The sequence below is a fragment of the Symsagittifera roscoffensis genome, chromosome 3 (assembly GCF_963678635.1).
Source record: "Symsagittifera roscoffensis chromosome 3, txSymRosc1.1, whole genome shotgun sequence".
In the NCBI taxonomy this organism is placed as follows: domain Eukaryota; kingdom Metazoa; phylum Xenacoelomorpha; order Acoela; family Convolutidae; genus Symsagittifera; species Symsagittifera roscoffensis.
The window spans coordinates 41291251-41311363 of NC_087064.1; the positions used below are offsets into that span (position 1 = coordinate 41291251).

General features: G+C 35.9%; 3 protein-coding genes across 3 annotated transcripts in view; 1 reads left to right on the forward strand and 2 right to left on the reverse strand.

Annotated features, from left to right (window-relative positions):
* Nucleotides 1–4897, forward strand: part of LOC134841108 (radial spoke head 14 homolog) — a 147388-nt gene extending 142491 nt beyond the window's left edge. Inside the window, exons 8-9 of the mRNA XM_063856892.1 lie at nucleotides 1506–1568; nucleotides 4639–4897. Of these exons, the coding sequence (XP_063712962.1) occupies nucleotides 1506–1568; nucleotides 4639–4722 (147 nt within the window). The 3' untranslated portion in view covers nucleotides 4723–4897. The remainder of the gene's footprint in view (nucleotides 1–1505; nucleotides 1569–4638) is intronic.
* A 940-nt stretch (nucleotides 4898–5837) lies between these two features.
* LOC134842836 (probable isocitrate dehydrogenase [NAD] subunit alpha, mitochondrial) lies at nucleotides 5838–7978 on the reverse strand. Its single transcript, XM_063859334.1, has 3 exons — nucleotides 7483–7978; nucleotides 6458–6689; nucleotides 5838–6327 (listed from the first exon to the last, which is right to left on the reverse strand). Exons 1-3 carry the CDS (start codon nucleotides 7960–7962, stop codon nucleotides 5969–5971), a joined length of 1071 nt encoding a protein of 356 aa, XP_063715404.1. The 5' UTR covers nucleotides 7963–7978; the 3' UTR covers nucleotides 5838–5968.
* Nucleotides 7979–8068: 90 nt separating this feature from the next.
* LOC134842834 (uncharacterized) lies at nucleotides 8069–14484 on the reverse strand. The gene is made up of 5 exons (XM_063859332.1): nucleotides 14228–14484; nucleotides 10649–10886; nucleotides 10192–10287; nucleotides 9469–10090; nucleotides 8069–9256 (listed from the first exon to the last, which is right to left on the reverse strand). The coding sequence occupies exons 1-5, from the start codon at nucleotides 14469–14471 to the stop codon at nucleotides 8990–8992; spliced, it is 1467 nt and encodes a 488-aa protein (XP_063715402.1). The 5' UTR covers nucleotides 14472–14484; the 3' UTR covers nucleotides 8069–8989.
* Nucleotides 14485–20113: the final 5629 nt, after the last annotated feature.

Below are 20113 nucleotides of genomic sequence, written 5' to 3' on the forward strand. Positions count from 1 at the left end.
TCCAAAATTACGTCTTTTCTTAAGAAATATTCAATAATAATTTTTGGTCACAATTTGTGAACAAGAAAATTATTGTTCCGACCTTCGATAGAAAAGTAAAGGAATATTTGTGCTCGGGTGGACTTTTTTTTCTTCTGACAAATTTCGACTTTTTACTAGCCATTTTTGACAGAACTTTTTTTATCATCTGAAATATATTGTTGTCCTGAGCTCAAATCTAAAACGATATTTCACCCGTGATCATTTTTTGTTCGGTTATGGGGTTTAAAGATTGCCATTTTGGCCAATTTGGGGAGAATTAACGCGCGATCTATTTCGCGCTATTAACGCGTAGGCGGAGAGTTAATCCGTTTTAGAACTCCTTCAAAATTGGTTGAAAGAAGCTTATATGCCATAATTTTTTTGTTACAAGGAGCGAAATCTATCCTTTTGTTCTTTAAATGGCATGTGAGTGGATGATTTAGAAAAAAAATTTTATCTTGTTTTATTACATTTTTTTAATGTTAATACTGCTCCATAAACCTTAAAAGGCAGTCGAAAAATTCAGGGCTTTGCCCTGATACGAGCAATCTTGTTGATACTTAGAGTTTAGATATTCAAGTTGACATATTCAAATCACTGTACGCAAATTTCAAATCTCTATATTCAAGTTTATATATTCAAATCTCTGTATGCTTGAACAAAAATAACTAGGCTTAAATAATTGATACTCAAGATTGTCCAATTGTCAATTAACTTGGCCTGCTAACTATTTTTTTTCATATATTAATTGTAAAACTACTTTTGCGCCATAAAATAGTGACAATTTTATGGCGCATTAGTACTTTTACAAGGTAATATATGAAGAAACATAGTTAGCAGGCCAAGTTAATTGAAAATTGGATGATCTAAAATTTTAAGAATCACTTATTTCGGTTGCTTTGTTGAGGTGGAGGGAAACGGAAAAAATGCGTAGATCACAGGCCACCTAGCTAATTTAGGGGACAAGGTTGCATGCAACATTTCTTCAAAATTTGCACAGGGGTGCGTGCGCATAAAATGCCATTTTCTGGTCGAAATCTATCAAAGTTCGGAAAACTTTTTTTCCAAAATCGCCATTATTTAGCGCTATTTATAATGATGAAAGATTCATAACGGTTCAAGAGAAACATATATTTTGCGCAATTTTGTGGTCCAATTTAGCACAGCCCTGTTTGCTCGAGAATTCGCAATCAGGTCATCGGCTAAAAAGAGGTGACATCCATGTACAATAAAATTTTAATACTTCCCTGAAATAACTGCCTATTAACTTGAATTTCACAGAATGTCTTGCGTTCAAACCCCTAGAGTACAATTAATAACCATTAAAAAGCACGAATATCAGCGATAGCTTTTCCAGGAGTAACGTGATTGCGGTAATAAAAAGCATTTTTACGAATTGACTGCAATTATGTAACTCTAGTTACTCGCAGATTATGGCGTTCCAAGCTCTCAAAAATTGTGCACAACAATGTTTTTGTTTACAGGCTCTCACTGGTCTTTCAGAGGCACCCGAAGGAAGAAAGCGACTTATGAACGAAGTCGATAAGGTCAGAATTTTGATAAATAATTAAGCAATCATTTAGCACATTGAAGAAGCAACAGAAAATGAGATGACAGCCACGAAGTCGAAAAATGATAAATATATTGTATAAAGAATTTGAAACTCTCAAGTTTTATGTCACCTTAAAGCCCTTGTACAAGCACTCATAATACTTATTTTCACTATCCATTTCCAAAAATATAAACAAAATAAAGTAGCAGGGGAATCCTCCAACCACAAACATCGCAAAAAGCTTTCGTAATAAATTTTTGTAGATTTTGGTGGAGAGGGGCAGTGAGTTTAGCTTTCTGATGGGCTACCCAATAACTTCGTAAAAAATTATCGTAAAAACTAAATAGTTACACAGAGGCGAAGCGGAGCTTCGCACCACTTGCGATACACAACAAACAAAATTAGTCGAAAAATGAAAAATGTTGAATTCAACCAGGTGAAACAAATTTTCGTATGTCGTGATAAAATATAATTAGAGGTCCAGCTTAAGTTGGAGGCAGCTCTTTGATATTTTTTGAATTAATTATAATGATGCGGGATGAAATGTGTTATTTCAAATGGACTTTATCTTGGAAAACTAACATTTTTCTAACAAAAAATCAAAAGTCGCCGCTTGTACAGGAAAAACTATCTTTAAATTATATTGTCAAAAAAAATTTCGCTTAAGTTCAAAGTTCAAAAATCTGACTTTCCGAAATACATTACTTTTTTTTCTGCAAAAATGTCGTGGCCAATTAAGCTGCAAAATTTTCAAAACCGGGTTCCTCCATTGAATACTTAGCCTAACTATTGGCAGGGTAATTTTTGAGAAAACTCGAATATTTTAAGAAACAGTAGAAAAGCCAAATAGACTTTTTCAAGGGCCATAACTTGAGCTTAAAGATTAGCTTACCACAACCGTTTATTTTGATTGAACGCAAAATCTAAGATTTGGGAAAGAAACTTTCGAGAAAAGTCAGAACTTTTCCAAATACGCTCGAAAATTTTCAAATGGAATTTTCCAAAGGCCATAACATTTCCCAAAAATCCAACTCAATACATTTTCATTTTATTTGTTTTTATCAAACAAGGCTAGGGTTCCAGTAAAAAGCTGGAGGTACCTGTTTGAAAGTTATTGCTTTTCTGCACTGATGTGATGAAATAGGTAAATTAGAAAGCTCAAAAATTGAATTTTGCCCAAACTCAGTTATTTCTTTACAAATTGTTGCCACGAATAAACCCTTGATATCAGGTTGACTTGTTTTCGAGAAGAGCCGCAACGTTCCAAAAATCGGACACGAAAACAAAGCAATGATTTTTTTGAGGGCCGTAACCTTTTTTTGTTAGAAGTTTTCGATGTCGCCCCCTACACAGGGGAGTTTTGCTAAAAAAATTTTCTTTTTGATTGAACCCAAAATCTGGTATTTGAGATGGTAGTTTTCGATACAGGACAAAAAGCTTCAAAAACGGTCTAAATCCTAAATTGATTTCAACAATGGCATATATTTTGGCATAAGAAAATTTGGATTGAGCCACTTAAGCAATGCAGTTTCCTAGAACCCGTTCTTTCAATTGAAAGCAAATTCTCAGATTTGGTAGGGTAGTTTTCGAGAAAAATACAAGTTCGAAAAAAACGGGCAAAAGTTCACAATTTTGATTCAAAATTGAAAACGGTCAAAAATCAGTATTTCGACTTCTCTGACTGTCCCTTCATAACTGTCCCTTTTAAAAACCCGTTTTCTCTATTGAGCCCAAAATCTCAGATTTGGTAGGGTAGTTTCAGACAAAATCCAACAAGTTTGACAAAACGGTCAAAAAGTCTCAAGCATGACTTTTTTGAGGGTCATATTTTTCGCGTAAAAAAACTTAGCCGCTAATTTTCAGGAGTTTCCGTAAAAACATTGAACACAGCCGTTTAGGGAACGAAGCTTCCCAAAACCCGTACTTTTGAAGCAAATCAAATTATCAGATTTGGGAAATTAGTTTTCCAAAAGTTTTTAAAATTTCTAACAACAGATAAAAAAAATTAGGCTTACCCGCATGTGTACCCTTTCCACCATTGAAACCAAAATCTCACATTTGGGAGGATAGTTTTCGAGAAAACCTACGGAGTTTTTCGAAGGATGTAGCAAAAAAGGTAGGATGAAAAGAGGCTAGCGGGCATCTCAAAGAGTTGGCGGTCTTTCTATTGGTACCACTTTTATTAAGATGGTAAATAGGTTTTTGAGAATAACTTAATATTTTGAGAAAAGCAAAAAAATTTAAATCCTTGAAAAGTTAGAAAAACTCAATCCCATACATTTTTCTAAAATCTGTTTCTATCAAACAGCAACAAAAGTTACGAAGCAGAAACAAAGCCACCAGAAAATCTATGAGCAGACATCAATTGCGCCAAAAAAAAATGATTTTATGAAAATTTTAAGCCGTCCCCCCCCCCGTAAAAACTACAATGAACAACACTTGCAAATAACATGATACTTGCTTACAGCACTAAAACAATCCATGTGACACCTAAGCCGACAAAACTAGAGCAGACAAACGCAAGCCCGACGATTCAGTATTTATCGGAAAAAAAATATCATACTATTGAAAAATAGAAAAAAGCCTGCCTGGGCTTGAACCCTAAAAGTCTAGTTCACGATTACAAGAGACTTGATCTCGCAAGAGTAAAAATCCCATAACTAGTGAGTCCTGACTAATAAAGAGAGGGAGAGGTAACTAGAGTGAATACAAATAGGGTAAGCTTCACATTTTTCGCACAAAAGTATCGGCAGTTTGCAGCCTTTTTGCTTCCACAAAAATCATATACTTAACATATTCTTAAGCTTTTTGTGACTACTTGAGTTCAACTACCGTTTTTGCGCGATAAAATACCAATCGATAAAATATCAAGGAGAAAAAATTGCCATTTGCTCTTTATCGAAAAATAGCATCACTCAAAAAAATTGAACAGCTCAACTGCAGATGCTCTTGCACTTTTCATCTAATAAACATCGTGTGGCAAGACTGTCGGCTTTGTTACTGCTTTTTGAAATGCTGTCTTGAAAAGAGTGTTTTTCGTCCTATTTCGTCATCTTTTTATGTAGTTCGAGAAAATGAGAAATGATTCGAGCCTTGCAGTGCAAACGGCAGTGGACATGGCCATCAAGGTGATCACGTGGACGCCATAGATCGAACAATTAACTGGATCAATTATTTCACTGTACCACCCAAGGACACATTGATTCAATTCAAACTCAGTTTCGATAGCTATGATGCGTATATAATTATCTCAAATTACAAGGCCAATATTACCGATTTCCTCCTCATTCTGATAATCGTAATGGAATTAAATTTGGTCACTCACTTTCGCCTCCAAGACTAGGCGTGCTCACACATTTGACTACTTAACACAGAGGCGAAGCAAAGCTTCGCGCCACTTGCGATACACTACAAAAACAGTATGTCAAATTAACCGGCAGAAAATCAGACAAAAAACACAGAATTTTTTTGTCGAAACAAAAATATCTACCGCAATTTTCATATATTTGTCTTGATTTTTATCAAATAAATTTCCTTCTGAGTGAAACATGCCAAGCAAGACAATTGAATTCTAATTGAGCATCGAAATAAAACGGAAAAAAAGCAGTAAAAAATCTGTAAATACTTAAGGACCGTGAGGCGACAATTCGTTGCAGGCGAAAATTAGTATTAATCGACGAGTCGTAACAGGTGACATTTCGTAACAGTAGATTAAGCGGGCAACGCTAACTCACAAGCAGGATGTAAGCGCAGCGGAGCAAGCGTATTCTTCTTGCCAATGCCTTGTTGCGAATTGTCGCCTGTAACAAATTATCGCCCTAATGAGGAGACACACGTTCAGCCCCCAAAAAAAATCAAATCCTCATAACATTTAGTTTACCTTATTTCGCTTATCAAACCACTCATAATGAGGCCGCTACAACGCTATAATATAAGGCGAAACCTTCGTAGCCGAAAAAGAAAAAAAACGGATACTGAAATCGGAGTTGATATATTTAACCAACATAAAAACAAATTTCCAAGAGAACGCGCATTTAAAATACATTAAAAGCTCAAAGTTTGTCTGTTACTTGTCGATAATTCCTATTTGGAGATGACCCCTAGTTTGATTCATGCTGTGGGATCTTGTTAACTATCCCTTCTCCCCATTTTGGACCTTGTTAACTATTAATTATGTTAATTCACAAGAGAATTAATTATTAAGTAATTCACAGGAGAAAAGTCTAATACCCGGCTGCAACACCCTTGCTTATCGCAAGGGCAATGGAACATATTTTCAATTCATTTAATTCACCGTTGTAAAAATTAGCCAGTCTAATGGAGTTAGTGAGAACTACATCTTTTCAAAGTGTCTATGTTCATATTCATCAGTTAGATTCAAGAATGGTTAAGAAACTACAGATTATCACAGATTGCGTTTGTATAGTCCGAGCAGGAGGATTTCCCTCCCAAATCTCCCGTCAAATATTTCCCTTCCGTAATCGTTTTGAAGATTGCCTGTTCGATTTTCTGTGCTAGATCGTGCATCTGAAGATGACGCAGCATCATGATTCCACTAAGTAGAAGGGCTGTAGGATTAGCTTTGTCCTGTCCAGCAATGTCGGGTGCGGTTCCGTGCACTGCTTCGAAGATCGCCACTCCATCTGCTCCGATGTTTCCAGATGGAGTGAGTCCTAGTCCCCCTATGAGGCCGGCACACAGGTCACTCAAGATGTCACCGTAGAGATTGGGAAGCACCAGAACATCGAATTGTTCTAAAAGCGTACATAGTGAAAGCACAAATCAATCCAGGTTTCGTAATACGGACACTTTGCAATTATGAAAAAGTGCACGTTATCTTGAAGCCTTAAGGTTCCATAATTGCAGCAACTAATGTGTTCTTACTTGGGTCTTGTACCATTGCCATGCATAGCGTGTCCAGATACATCTCTGTGAATTCTATCTCTGGGTATTTCTCACTCATCCTCCTGCAACAGTCCAGAAACAGGCCATCCGACATGCGCATGATGTTGCTCTTGTGCACTGCTGTGACCTTGCGTCTTCCTTGCGCTTTGGCGAAGTCGAATGCGAACTTGGACACTTTTGTCGATGCATTCTCAGTTATCACCTTGATGCTCTGCAGCAAAAGACACCACAATACAATGAGTTTTTTCGTATATATCACTTTGCTGAGCTTCAAAAACATAGACAACAGAAAATTGGAACAAGCGAAGCTGGGCTTTGCAAACACTAGCGAGAACACGACAAAAAGCAGACCTAGAGTTCTAAAAATTGCAGTAAGAAAAAGTAAAAATAAGCCTCGAATTAGTAAAAATTCGGTGACGTCTCGTACTCAAACCTACTGCGACATAAAAACGCACTAACGACTCACTAAGTCCATCAACACTAGCCACAAATAAAGCCGAGAACAGATGCTATGAAACTTCCAATGCTACAGATCGTGATTATCGCAAAAAGGCACACAAGTGAAAACTTTTAATGGCGAGTTAGGTTAGAAAAAAAGAAGATTCGTACTAAAACACTTGCTGCTCACTGGCGTAAAAATGTAAATAAACTCGAGAACAAAAAAAATGAATTTTTTCGAAAAAAAAACAACATTGGAGTTTCAGAGAATAAAATGTATATCACCTTAGATTTCTTCAATTTCCAGAACCTTCTATTAGACTTATTGTTGAAAAAATAACCCAGTTTAAGAAAACTGGATTAATCGGCGAATTTATATTCCGCTGGAAAATTTAAATCCAGTTTCGAATCAGTAAGTCGATCACACTTTTTCGAGCTATTTGCATTTTCGTAAATTAATAGGAGCGTAATTTGCTTTCCGTTAAAAATTTCAAACAAATTTATTGAGGCATCTCAGCTCAAGTTGCATCAGCTGAATTGAAACTAGCTAAGCCGTTGATGATCACCTGAACCACTCCCGGCACGATCTCGTGTTCAATTCCAGAGTACTCTCCCTCTGTGTTCTCCCTTATAGTCACTATGTCCACATCATCATAGGCTGTCTTGTATCCCACAACAGACTTGCATGGCCTCACATTTGCATACAGTGAGAACGCCTTTCTCAAAGCCAGATTCAATGACTGGTGACCTTTGCCTATAGGAGTTGCCAGAGGTCCCTTCAGCCCTATTTTTGTTCGCTTCATGGGCTCTAGTGACTCAGGGGGTATTATAAATTTGCCACTAGGAGACTTCACGGGTGTGACGTCTACCGGTTCCCACACGATTGGAACATCCGCTACCGAGAAGATTTTCTGGACTGATGATGAGATTTCGGGGCCGATCCCGTCACCCGGGAACAGAGTGACTCTGACCTTTTCAGCCGCACTCGAGGACATACATCTAGAGCTTGGTTTGGCCAGACGGTGTGCGTAGCGAGTGGTCCACATATTTACAGATTTATCTGAAAAAACTCCATCTTAGTTTATTAAGCAAAAACAAACATTCTTTTATTTTCAAATCTTTATAGACAATTTAATCTGGAACTTATTGCATTTACTCTCTCAAGATATTAAATATATTATTTGCTAAATATACACAATTTACAAAAAGATGATAACAAACAGGAGCACTAACACTACAAAAATAGGCAACAGACAATTGGAAAACCGAAATAAGGAAACCGAAATAAGTGCCTAAAATTAAATCATTAAATTAATAAAATTAACCCACAACTGAATCTTGTAGATAAGCAACAGCTATATATTGCATCGAGAAAATTTGTGAACAAATCGAGACGCTGTGTTAAGATGTGAACAAACTTCGAGTTGCAACGCATCTGGTAAAAAAAAACAAAGGTGAAAAAAATTGAACAAAACACATTTGAAAAATTTTCACGATAACACGCATTTTTTTTCTTTCTAATTTGTTTTGGTTGATTATTCAGGGAAAAATTTTGCACTAGTATTTCAAATATTGCACTAGTGTTTCAAATGTTGCACTAGTTATTCAAATATGGCGCGGAAACATTCTGAAGACACGTGTTTTATCAAATAAGATAAATTCTACTCCTTAAAATAAAATCCACTTTGCTAATTTAGAAGTCGTTCATGCTTTTTCTCGCTATTTCTGCTTCGTAATCGGAAAGCGTTTTTTGCCTTCTTTTTCGCAAATGAATTTTTCAGAAACTTAAATAGAAATCAAAAGTCAAACCGCGAAAGATCAAACTTGGTGTGAAATCGACACGACCGGTAAAGTAACTTCACTGTGTTCATTGGCACTTAAACATCCAATTAATATTGGCAGATAAAAATAATCAGTTGTTCAAATGTAAAGCTCAGAAAAATCTTTTATAATTATGATATGGATAGAAGCAGATATTTCCAGCACATTTAGAATTCGCTAAACTAAGCATCGTTATTTCATGCATACATGTGTGGTTTCACATCTGATAATGACACTTCTTGTACAGATCGATTAATCTTTTTTTCCATTGTGTCCCCAGTCGTACTTCGAGTATCTCAATTTGACCTTTTTATCTGCCAGTAGCTTCTCCAAACCAGTCTTCTTGTTCTCATCTCGAACATACTTTAACAGGAACTCACACACTTCCAAGTCACTGTTTCCGAAATCGCTTCTGTACCACTTGAATATTTCACTCAAAGTCACAGTACCATTTTTCTCATCCACTGAACAGTTCTCCTCTGACTCCAAGAACGACACAGTTGCTGTAGTCAACTGCTCCTGTAATTTATAAAACGCAATTGAAGAATTAAAGCGAAGACACGAAAAGTAATTCAAAATAAGTCAGGAAATACATTGGAAAACATTTTTACAAATAAATGTTAGTACGCGCGTTTAAAAACCCAGGTCTAACTATGGGTTATCACTTCCGACTTGACTTAGAGACAATTTTTCAACGAACTATTGATGTGATATATTTTATAATTTTATACCTGTAAACCTTTTGGAGAAAATGTTTTGATCGGGGGACAACTTTTAGCTCCACAATTCAATGCAAAATGAATCAGCGGTTCCGCTTTTTCCAAGGCTAACTCTTTCCGTGGATCTCCATTTTGAAACGGCACCCTCAGCATCCCCACGCCTTTTTTGTTTCCTCTTAGAATCCCGTTTTCGATATCTTGCAAAGAATAGAGCTCTCCAGCTATTATATAATAGGAACAGTTGAAGAATTTATAGCGCGCCCACAGATTCGTAGCCGCCCCTTTCTTTATAGTAGCATGGATGACCATGGCATTGTATATATTAATGAAAAAGGCCACTTTATCGTTCCGAGTAATGTTAGCAACATCAACACGTTGTAACTCTGCAGACAGTTTCTCATAGACCTCAAACTCTTTGCTTTTTGCCATTCCCCTGTAGCCGACAGCAGTCCCATCTGGTGAAATAAATAATGCATATAGTTTCAGAATGAGCTTACGCAGCTCCTCGCCGACTTCAGTCGCGGATCCGACAGCGCACTCATAAGTCGAGGCGTTAAGTGCCTGGCTGAATGTGTCTTCTAAGAGCGTATACACTGTTGAGTCATTTTTAAACTGCTGTTGCTTTATGTTGTGACTAAAATAGAACAACAGCTCAGTACGTTCACCAAATACTTAAAAATCTTTTCTCATCGATTCGAAAATTCGACTGAAGTAAACGCGAATTGGACGCTTTACCTAAAATTCTGGTCCAGAAGTGCTTGTCCTATTTCCCGAGCTTTTGCTTCGTCTACTTCTTTTGTCTCCTTCATCCATTTCACAAAATCCTTGCCACTTAAATAAAACGCAGCAATGTTTCCTTTCAACTCGCAAGTAACGTTAAACAAATTACCATTTATTCACCTCTGATAAGGTAGTATGGAAATACTTCAGCAAGGTAATCGTTATGAAATATTCAGTCGTTTTTTACACTTTTAAACAAACTAAATTACACACTTAAAAATGTTAAAAACATACGATCTCATAATTCTCTTCAAATAACAGTTTACCTTCCAACCCAAACCCATAAGAACTGCTCTCCCAATCTTTACATCAGCTCCTGCGGAAAAAATCGACCGCTCATCGTGGCTCACTTCGAACTGAATTTCAGAATTTAATAGATTGATTGATACCTGATACACAACTGGGAACTCACGTGAAGCCTTGTTTCGCCTTTGTGAAGAGACCCATAGACTTGCTGCTGATCACGCCCTCCGACTTCAGCTGACCAATCAGCAGCGCATACTCATCTGCCTCGCATTTCAGCAGCATACCCGCTGCTTCTTCGTTTTTGGCCAGAGACGCATCTGGCGGTTGGGGATTGTCTTTTGTTGGTTCCGTTTCCTCTATATAAGTAACTAACTTGTCCCATTCTTCTTTATTGTTGATCAGCTCTAAACAAATTCTTTTAGGCGCCATTTGAGATTTCAAAACAACTATCCATAACTTTTGTTCAGTCACTGATGATCAAGCTTCAATCGACTTCATTTAGAACTACTAGAACTACCATTGAGGCACGGACGAAATTATGCAACAGTAAGGCCAAACCAGATTATGTATGCAAATTGTATTTGCATACCTAATATTCACAAGAAAACCTTTTATTCTTCGTGTTCCGATTTCCAAAGATACTTACCGAATTTTTTTCTCGGTTTGGTTCATATTCCGTTTTCTTCATACCAATTCCGACTTCTTAACTAATAGTCTTTGAATGAATTTTTCTAAAGCTTTACTGATCTGAAAATATTGATGCCCTGAGCTCAAAATCAAGAAGTTAATTTACCTGCGATTGTTTTTCGTAAATTTATGAGGGTTTGAAAATTGCTAATTTAAGATAACTAGCTAAAGACTCGCACCTACGGTGCTTCAAATAGATCGTTGAGCTAAAAAGAATCCTAAAACATACAAAAACAGCGATCATCCATCAGGGGGTTTCTATGTCATTACTTGAACGAGTTATAAAATCAACTTTTAGGTTATTTTTGACCTAATGATCCATATCTCCAAAACTACTGAATTTCATCAGATATGAGAGTTTTTACGCAAAAAAGAGCCCTAAAAAGCCAACAGTATTTAACTGCACTTTTCATATTTTTAAACAGACGCGAAGCAGAGCTTCGCATCACTTTCGATATAACAAAAATAAAAAAACTTAAGAAGTCGGAAAAATTCAAAATAAGTCTACCAAAATTGAAATTTTCGTAAGTCTGAGTAGAAAATCAATGCAAAAAGATGCCAGATAATTTAATCATAAATTAGTAACAGAACAAAAATTACGAAATGGAAACAAAGCCGACAATTTTTGAGCAGAGAACCAAAAAAAATCATCTCATCTAACAATCATCTCATCTAACAAATGTAAAAATTTTCAAGACCCCTTGACACTACATTGAACGAAAATTGCACTTGCAACTTCAGGGAATGCTTACAAAACCAGGAAAATCCGCAATAAGGCAACTAAGCCGACAAGTTAAGCTCCAAAAAAAAGATTTTGTTTTAAAAAACTCTAAAACTTTCTAGTCCCCCCCTGACACTACATTGAACAACAATTGCACTAGCAACTTCAATGAAAACATCTTACAGAACAAAAAAAAATCAATTATAAGAAAACTAAACCCACAATCTTTGAGCAGACACTAGTTGAGCCGGAAAAAAATGAATTAAAAAACAAAACTTAAATACTTTCAAGACACCCTGAAACATTGAAGAACAATTGCACTTGTATCTACAACAAAAGTTGCTTGCAGCACAAATAAAATCGGTGATGTGGCAATTAAGCCTACAAAATGTGAGCAGAAAAACAGAAGTCCGACAATTCATTTTTTACCAAACAACGTCAATTGCATACATCCTGAAAAAATGAGGTCCGGATGGGACTCGAGCCCCTGACCTTAGGGTGCCAAGGCAACGGGGTCACCTCTCGGCCAAAAAAAAACGAACTTGAAAGTTTTAAAGCTGTAACAAGACAGCAATTAAGGTTCAATTGCTAACAGTTCAAATTGCTAACATCAAACAAATTTTCAACGAAAAAAAAACAAGATAAGTGAAAAAAAGTTGAAAAAAAAACTAAAATTATCAAATCTTGAAAACTACAAATGAGATGTTTAAAAAGAAAAACTCGCAAACTATAGGAGTAGTTAGAGAAATTCAACTTTTTGAAAATTTTTTTAAACCTAAAATTTTTGAAAAATAAAGGAAAAAACAATAAAAAAACCCAAATCTCGGTAGCCGAAAAAATTTGAGCAGTACTATAAGGAGGCCAGATTTGCACACACAGGCGAACCTTGACATCAACCCTCTATAGGGTTGAGAATATCAAGTTTTTTTCAATCTTTTTCATCTAAGTTTTGAAAAACTGAAAAAATCTTTAAAAAGCCATATTTCAGAGAGTAAAATGATTTTGACCAGTTAAATTTGAGAACGGATGTGACCCTGACTGTGTATATAACCCCAAATTTTACCCTTACAAAACTCTGCCACAAGGTTAACGATTTCAAAACTTTTTAGAGAAAAAGTTTTTTTGAAACTAGTTTAACACGGAAAAACATGGAAAACGCCATATCTTGGTAACCAAAAAGATTTGAGCAGAGTATTTAGAGGCCAGACTTACAGACATTGCGTGGACGCTGACAGCACCCCACCTCAGATTGAAACTTTCAACCTTAAAAATGCTATATCTTGGAAATTAAAATTATTTGAGCGATCATATTTGAAGGCTTCAAATGGGGTTGAGAAATTCAAACTTCAATATTTTTTTAAAATCTTTCTTTTTTAAAAACAACTTCAAAAAATCTTTAAAACGCCATATCTTGGAGACTTTAAGTATTTAAGCAGTCATATTTGAGCTTGCAGCATAGGAATGAGAATTTGAGAATTCGTGAAATAAACAGTGAAACAAAAACCTCAAATTTGTGTTACGAATACAGGAAAATTAAGAGTTGCAGCATTCGCACTCCAACAGATTTGAAATTTTCGACTTGAGGAAGTAACATTTCAGCCCTTCAATGTATTTATCTTTTACCAACAGGTCAACATGAGGACTTCCTAAACCTTTGCCAAGTGAACTGCTCATAAAATAATGTATAGATACAGCTGGAAGAAAATCCCATATACACACCACACTACACTTCCCTACCATGCTGACATTATAGCACGCCTTACCATAGGCTTAGAGTTTAGAAACAGGTAAAGCGAAAAAAGGTCTAAAGCATAGTTATATTCGATATAGCTCATACGAGCAAAAATTCTTTCGTTAAACATGCAAAATAAATATGTTGAAAAAGCTTGGATATGTCAAGATATGGACCTCTAAAACATGTTACAAGTGGAACACCAATTAAATAAGGTATAAATATAATACCTCGCAATATATTTCGTTCTATAAACGCGTTAGCGGTGAATTGATCCAGCTCAAAAAAAAACATTCCAAATTGGTCTGAAACGAGCGCTATTTGGCCTAATTGCTAAGATAAGTTAATAGATGCGAAACATTAATTTATAGTTGGCCTTGCCGTCATATATAAGCAAATGAAAGTAGCATTTAAAAATTTACCACCTAGGCTAATATTGCTCCGCCATTGATAGTGGGAGGAATACTTTCAAAAGAGGTCTTTTTTTCAAATTTTCAACTTTTTCTAACCGAAAGCTACTTCAAACAGGCTAATCGAATAGGAACATTGTGGGCTTCTCCCTATAACTTCAAGTCCAGTAAGGCGATGAGTATGATAATATTCACCTTGCAGTTCCTGGTTGCCCCCAATGTACTTCTCATTGAAGAATATCTGAGGAACACTACTCTTGCCCCCACTGAGTCTAACAGCCTCCTGCTGCACCTCCGGTGAAAACATGTCCAAGCTGACGTCCACGTACTGTATTCCAGCCTGACGGAGGGAGTTCTTCGCTCGCACGCAGTGAGGACAGCCAATGATGGAATACACAAGCACTTGCCCCCTTTGCACTTTTCCATTCTCTGGCGGCATTGCTTATAGCTAAAAGTCTGAAAAGAAAATAATGAATCGAAAACTTTTCAACTGAAGTTACTTTCAAGAAAAAGACAAAAACTCAAAAATGTTTTCAAAAAGAAAGATATACTTACAGAAAGAGTTTAATCTATCTCAAATATTAGTGGCAATAACATACATGAGCCACTAATAAAATAGCAAACACGAGTGCACATCAGCCATTTTACCATTAATTAACATACCATTCATAAGATTGCTCAAATAATCTGCCAGCAACAGAAAATGCACCGTTGCCGAATTTCGCATCACATGGGGTATAAAAAGAGGCAAAGTTCTTGCTTTATTTTCGAAGACCCCAAACCGCAATTATCTCTTAAAAAAATACAAACAAATCTGAACCATATTATTTTGAAACAAAAAAATTCGTACGTTAGCCAGCTAAAAAGTCGGCTGAGCCCAAAATAAATAAAAGATTTTCTTCCAGAAAAATTCTCGAGTACATTGAACATGAACACTGATGCTTTGTCGGAAATCTTTGATTTTTCTTTAACCTGTGGTATTTCTAACGACAAAAGTATACGACAAATCTACATGGCGCAACCGAATTCTTGCTCAAAGAGCTTCACAGAGAAACAATCAGACGAATTTGAAAACTGGCGAAAAACTTATACTGAGTTGCTTTTCCGAAAACCTTCGACATCTATATTTCATGCACGGTATTTTCAGACTGATATTCTTTAATATAAGCAAAAACAGTCAAGCAACCTAATCAATGCTTCAAAAAACTTTTTAGCTAAACAATCTCATTGTAAAACACATTTTTGGTTGATAACCTTTTTCTAAGAAACGATACATGCGCAACAAGCTACATTTGCACTTCAGTGATCAAAATAGCTCAAGACGTGGCAGGCAAAATGATATAAGTTTAGATGTGACATCTGTAGGTTTTTCGGTTATTTGAAAGGGTCCTTTTCGGATAGGTTGTAGTTTTGTCGAAATTCCTTTTTGGATGATACAATTTGGGATTAAAACAAATGTGCCTACTTTTAGGTTTGAAGCTGGTGTAAAACGTGAATTTTTTTAGACTGAACATTTTGTCTATAACAACTTTTTGATAAATTTTGTTATGTTTTTTTATCTCGGTTAAAAATCCATCCTGTATGGCTTCCAGAGGCTAATTTTAGGATTTGGGGATGGTGAAAACGATCTTCATCATGAGTGTGAAGTCGTAGATTATAACAAATTGAATCGTTGTTTGGTTGACAATAACCTTGAGCGTTTTTTGCTGTGAACATTATTGGTTTACGTGGTTTTTGGTTAAAAATCATTTCATATGGTATAGCCCAAGAGTTGTTGTGATTTGTGAATTGTATTCTAATGGAAACAACTTTACGTCTGTTGACCATTCGGTGTATTTTTTATCATCTCCGTTTATAATACATCGGAGGTACTCTTGTAACGAACCGTTCATGCCTTCAACTAGTCCATTTGTCCATAGGGCATGGGATATTCTAGTTTTATGTTTTATATTATAGAGGTGGCATAATGTTATGATTTCATTATTGATAGATTCTGTTCAATTGTCTGTGACAAGGATTTCTGGTAGTCCACATTTAGCTATCCAGTATTCGTGAAGTGTTGTGTATGCATAACAAGCGTTACAATGAGGTACAGGATTGAGTGCTAAATAATGCGTAATGCATCAACTATTACCATGATATACGAGTTTCCTTCTGAGAAGAATGACATAGGGCCTTTGTTGACGAATGAAATTCTGTGTTTGAAATAGACACTTTGTTCTTTAAAGTCTTGTTTTTCCGCTAATTGTTTTTGATGTGGAAAAGGTTTGTTTAATTGACACGCTATGCAATCGTTGCATAAAACTTTTATCCAAATTGGTGCATTTGGAAAGCAAACGTTTTGGGTGAAGTTTGAATATGTTTTTTTCTTCTGAACCTGCATATCCTTTTATTGTTAGAGTGAAATGCAACTAAAATTAAGCTTAATGAGAGGCAGGGTACTTTTGTTTCAGGAGTATAATATTCTAAGAGATCAGAATTGTCGTTGATCGTCGTACTATTAAATTTTCGGAAAAATCGAAGCAAGGTTTTTTCCCTAAAATTGTGATGTCAGCTTTTATTGGTTGTTTTAAAATTGTCCCAAGTTTAAGTTGTCTGATGAGAGGGTCGAAACTTTTGAATTTTTGTATCAATTGAAATGTCTTTGTTTCGATGTTTTGAAGAAAAAAAATTTGAATTTCCTTTTTTGAGAATGTTGTATTATCCAAGGGGTCTTGTAAATTGAATATCTCATTTTTGGTTGAAATCGGAGAATGGGGAGGGGGCAGTGGGGGGCTGGGGTTGGCAAATTAAAGTTGTCTGTTTTGTTTTCTTTTTCTAATAATGGGAATAAATTATTTCGGTGTGTTTTTTGTTTAGACGTCTTCTGTTGTGTATTGTTTTTACCCATGATGAGTATGGTATTGGTTTGCAAGTACCGTCTCCTAATAAATCTACTTCACAGTGGTTCTTTTGACAGTCCAGATATAATGTGAGGTTCCTTATGTGTTTATATGCGTAATATCAGAGTGAATTTTTACTGCGTATTTACACTCCAATTGTGATGTTTCGTCTTTTGCAAGGAAGAATTTTGTTTTGTGTTATTTCTTCGGTTGTTTTTCGTGTTAGTAGTTCACGTGGAGTGTTTCGACTAAGTGTATCTGGTAAGGCAAGGTTTTTGCCTGCTGTACAGGCGCAGGCAAGGTTTTGCCTGCGCCTGTAGGTTTGGAAATCTCATTAGGATAAGTTGAAATGTTTGGATTTGACTCCGTGGTTTGGATTTGACTTTTAAGTAAACAGGAAAATTATCGGCTTATGATCTGTAAAAAGAACTGTTGAATGTTCTGATCCAAGGATTATGAATTCATATTCTGTTAATGTATCTATTATAACTGCACATTCTCTCATAAGGGTAGAGAGTCTAAATTCTGCTTGTGTAAAAAGTCTCAAATTTGCTGATATAAGGTTCTGATATAAAAGTGCTGCTCCGATTCCAAAGTTAGATTCGTTGCACATAGCGTAGAAAGGTTGATCTGGGTCTGGGATTGTGTTTGAGATTTGTTCTGTGAGGAGAGCTTTTATTTCGTCAAAGCTTTTTGATGTTCTAATGTCCATTCAAAGTTATTTAGTCGTCGGAGAATATTATGAAATGGTCTTAGATATAATTGTGTTTTATTAACGTATTTACTCAAGAAGTTTAACATTCCAAGAAGTTCTTGAAGTTTCTTTTTAACAGATGGTAGTTGGAGTTTTATTATTGCATCTATTCGTGATTTCAAAGGTGTAATTTGTTTTGCCTTCAATAATGTGTCCAAGGAATTTTACACCAGTAAGGAAAAAATGGGATTTATCTAATTTCATGTTTTCTTTTGGTGATGTTTGTCCAATACTTTTAATATTTCTTGTTTAGTTTCTGACTGCATGAAGACATCGTCCAAATAAGTTAATACATTTATGCTAAGAAGGAGTGGTCTAAAAAAAATTTACTCATAAATGCTGAAAACGCTGCTGGTCTTATTGATATACCATAGAATAGTCTATTAAATTCGTTTTGTTGATCTAAAAACGAATTGTATTGATTTGAACACATCTCACATCATTTTATTCAAACCACCTCGTGATATTCAGCAACTTGATCACCTCGGAAGACAACTTAATGTACCTAAATTTTTACGACAATCGTATGAACTGGCTACAAAGGACAGCTTTGGACATCTATTAGTAGATTTAGATCCGCGAACATCAGACTGTCTCAGATACTGTTCAAACATAGCACCACCTGGTCCGTCAATTTTCTATTTGCCATTAGATAAGGCAGAAGTGACACTCATCACAAATGAACGTGAAAAAAATTATCTATTCTGCAGCACATGGTACAAGTCAACTACGGAGCTTTATTAGAAAATCATCAAATACTCAAGTTATATCAGTCGTTTGCGAATGCTTGCTCAATGTAGTCAACGGTAATGTGCCTGTTAGTTTTCCAAATCTTAATAATTTCGAAGAAACATTTAAGATTCTAATCAATCCAAAACCGAGTCTCGAAAAAAAATCAGTCGTTATATTGAGTTAACAAGGATTTTATCTAATCAGACATATACTTAATTTTTGCTTCAAGTATTTGACAGCAGAAAAATGACAGCACACGAGTTAGTTCTGATTCCGAAGCATATTTATATTAGAGAACAACCCCATGCAGCGCAAAGTTTGCTTGACAACTCAATCAATTATAAAAAACCGCAACTCTCATACTTGAATCGATTAGGACCCCTAAAAGCAACAATAACAACTAATCCCCCAGTTATGCCAACCCCCGAAACACTTATCAATGCCACAGCAGACAACAATCAACAAGAACAAGCTCTCCTTCTAACTGAAGATGAGGGAAATGAGATGAGAGTACTGAGCTTAATGACGCTTTATCCACTGAACGTATCACGTTACAATTACAAACTGATGGACGAAAACTGAATTAAGCGAGCAAAAAAAAGTTCTGGAAATTATTAAAAGTCAGAGCGAGTCAAAATAAACAAAGAAAATGAAGAGCTTCACGTTGATAAAGTTCCAACCGGTCTTAAAGCATCAGTTTTTTTATATGATATACAACAGCAAACTAAAAAATTGTACAACCCTGCTTTCATACTTATTTTGAGGTCTCTCAAACTTGACGAACAGTTGGTTATGAACAAGTATGTCAAAGTTGCGGTTCAGTCAACGACTACGGAACAAGCTGAACAGAGGCAAAGAAGCAGAGGTTCCACAAATTCCCCTTCAACATCTACAGCCCTCCTTTCTCCCAAGAAACCGTCGTCAACAAGTTCCAGCTCAAAAAGCATTAAAAGACGCAAAAACAGAAGGACTGTTGCAGACAGTGAAAGAGAACGGTCAGCGCAAAAAACCAAGCGAGAAGAAGGCGCAGAAGAAGAAGACCCTGAATTGTACGGAACGCCCGATAACGATTCAGATTCTGCAACGACAGAAGACGAAGACAAAAACAAAAATGGCAAGGTTACACCAGCTGAAGAAAAAACTATTGTAAACTAAATTTACAAGTAAAGGTCCAGCATTGTTTGGCAGTGTACAGAAATTAAAGAGGAATCAAAAACTTGACGAAGTACAGTGAAACATTTTTTACATAGAGCCTGCATATACAAAAAACTATTGTAAACTAAATTTACAAGTAAAGGTCCAGCATTGTTTGGCAGTGTACAGAAATTAAAGAGGAATCAAAAACTTGACGAAGTACAGTGAAACATTTTTTACATAGAGCCTGCATATACAAAATATCGAACAGTTCGTCGCAGAACACCACGCCTCAAAGTGATAGTTTATGACATAGACGAAATGACATAGGCTATCGGTTGGAATATGTATATGTAGCCCCTGTCAGTCAGTTCTTGATATTTAGTGGTCAGACAAAATTGAACAAACATGTAACTAGCTGATAAGCATCAAAGCATATAAACAAGAAAACAAGCTTCTATTACGAAAAAATTCAACATCTCTCTCTCTCTCCGCTGCGAAAATTATTATTGTGCCTATACGTTGCATTGAAGGAAGCAACAATTAAAACTCAACTTTAATTAGATTTTAAATTCATTC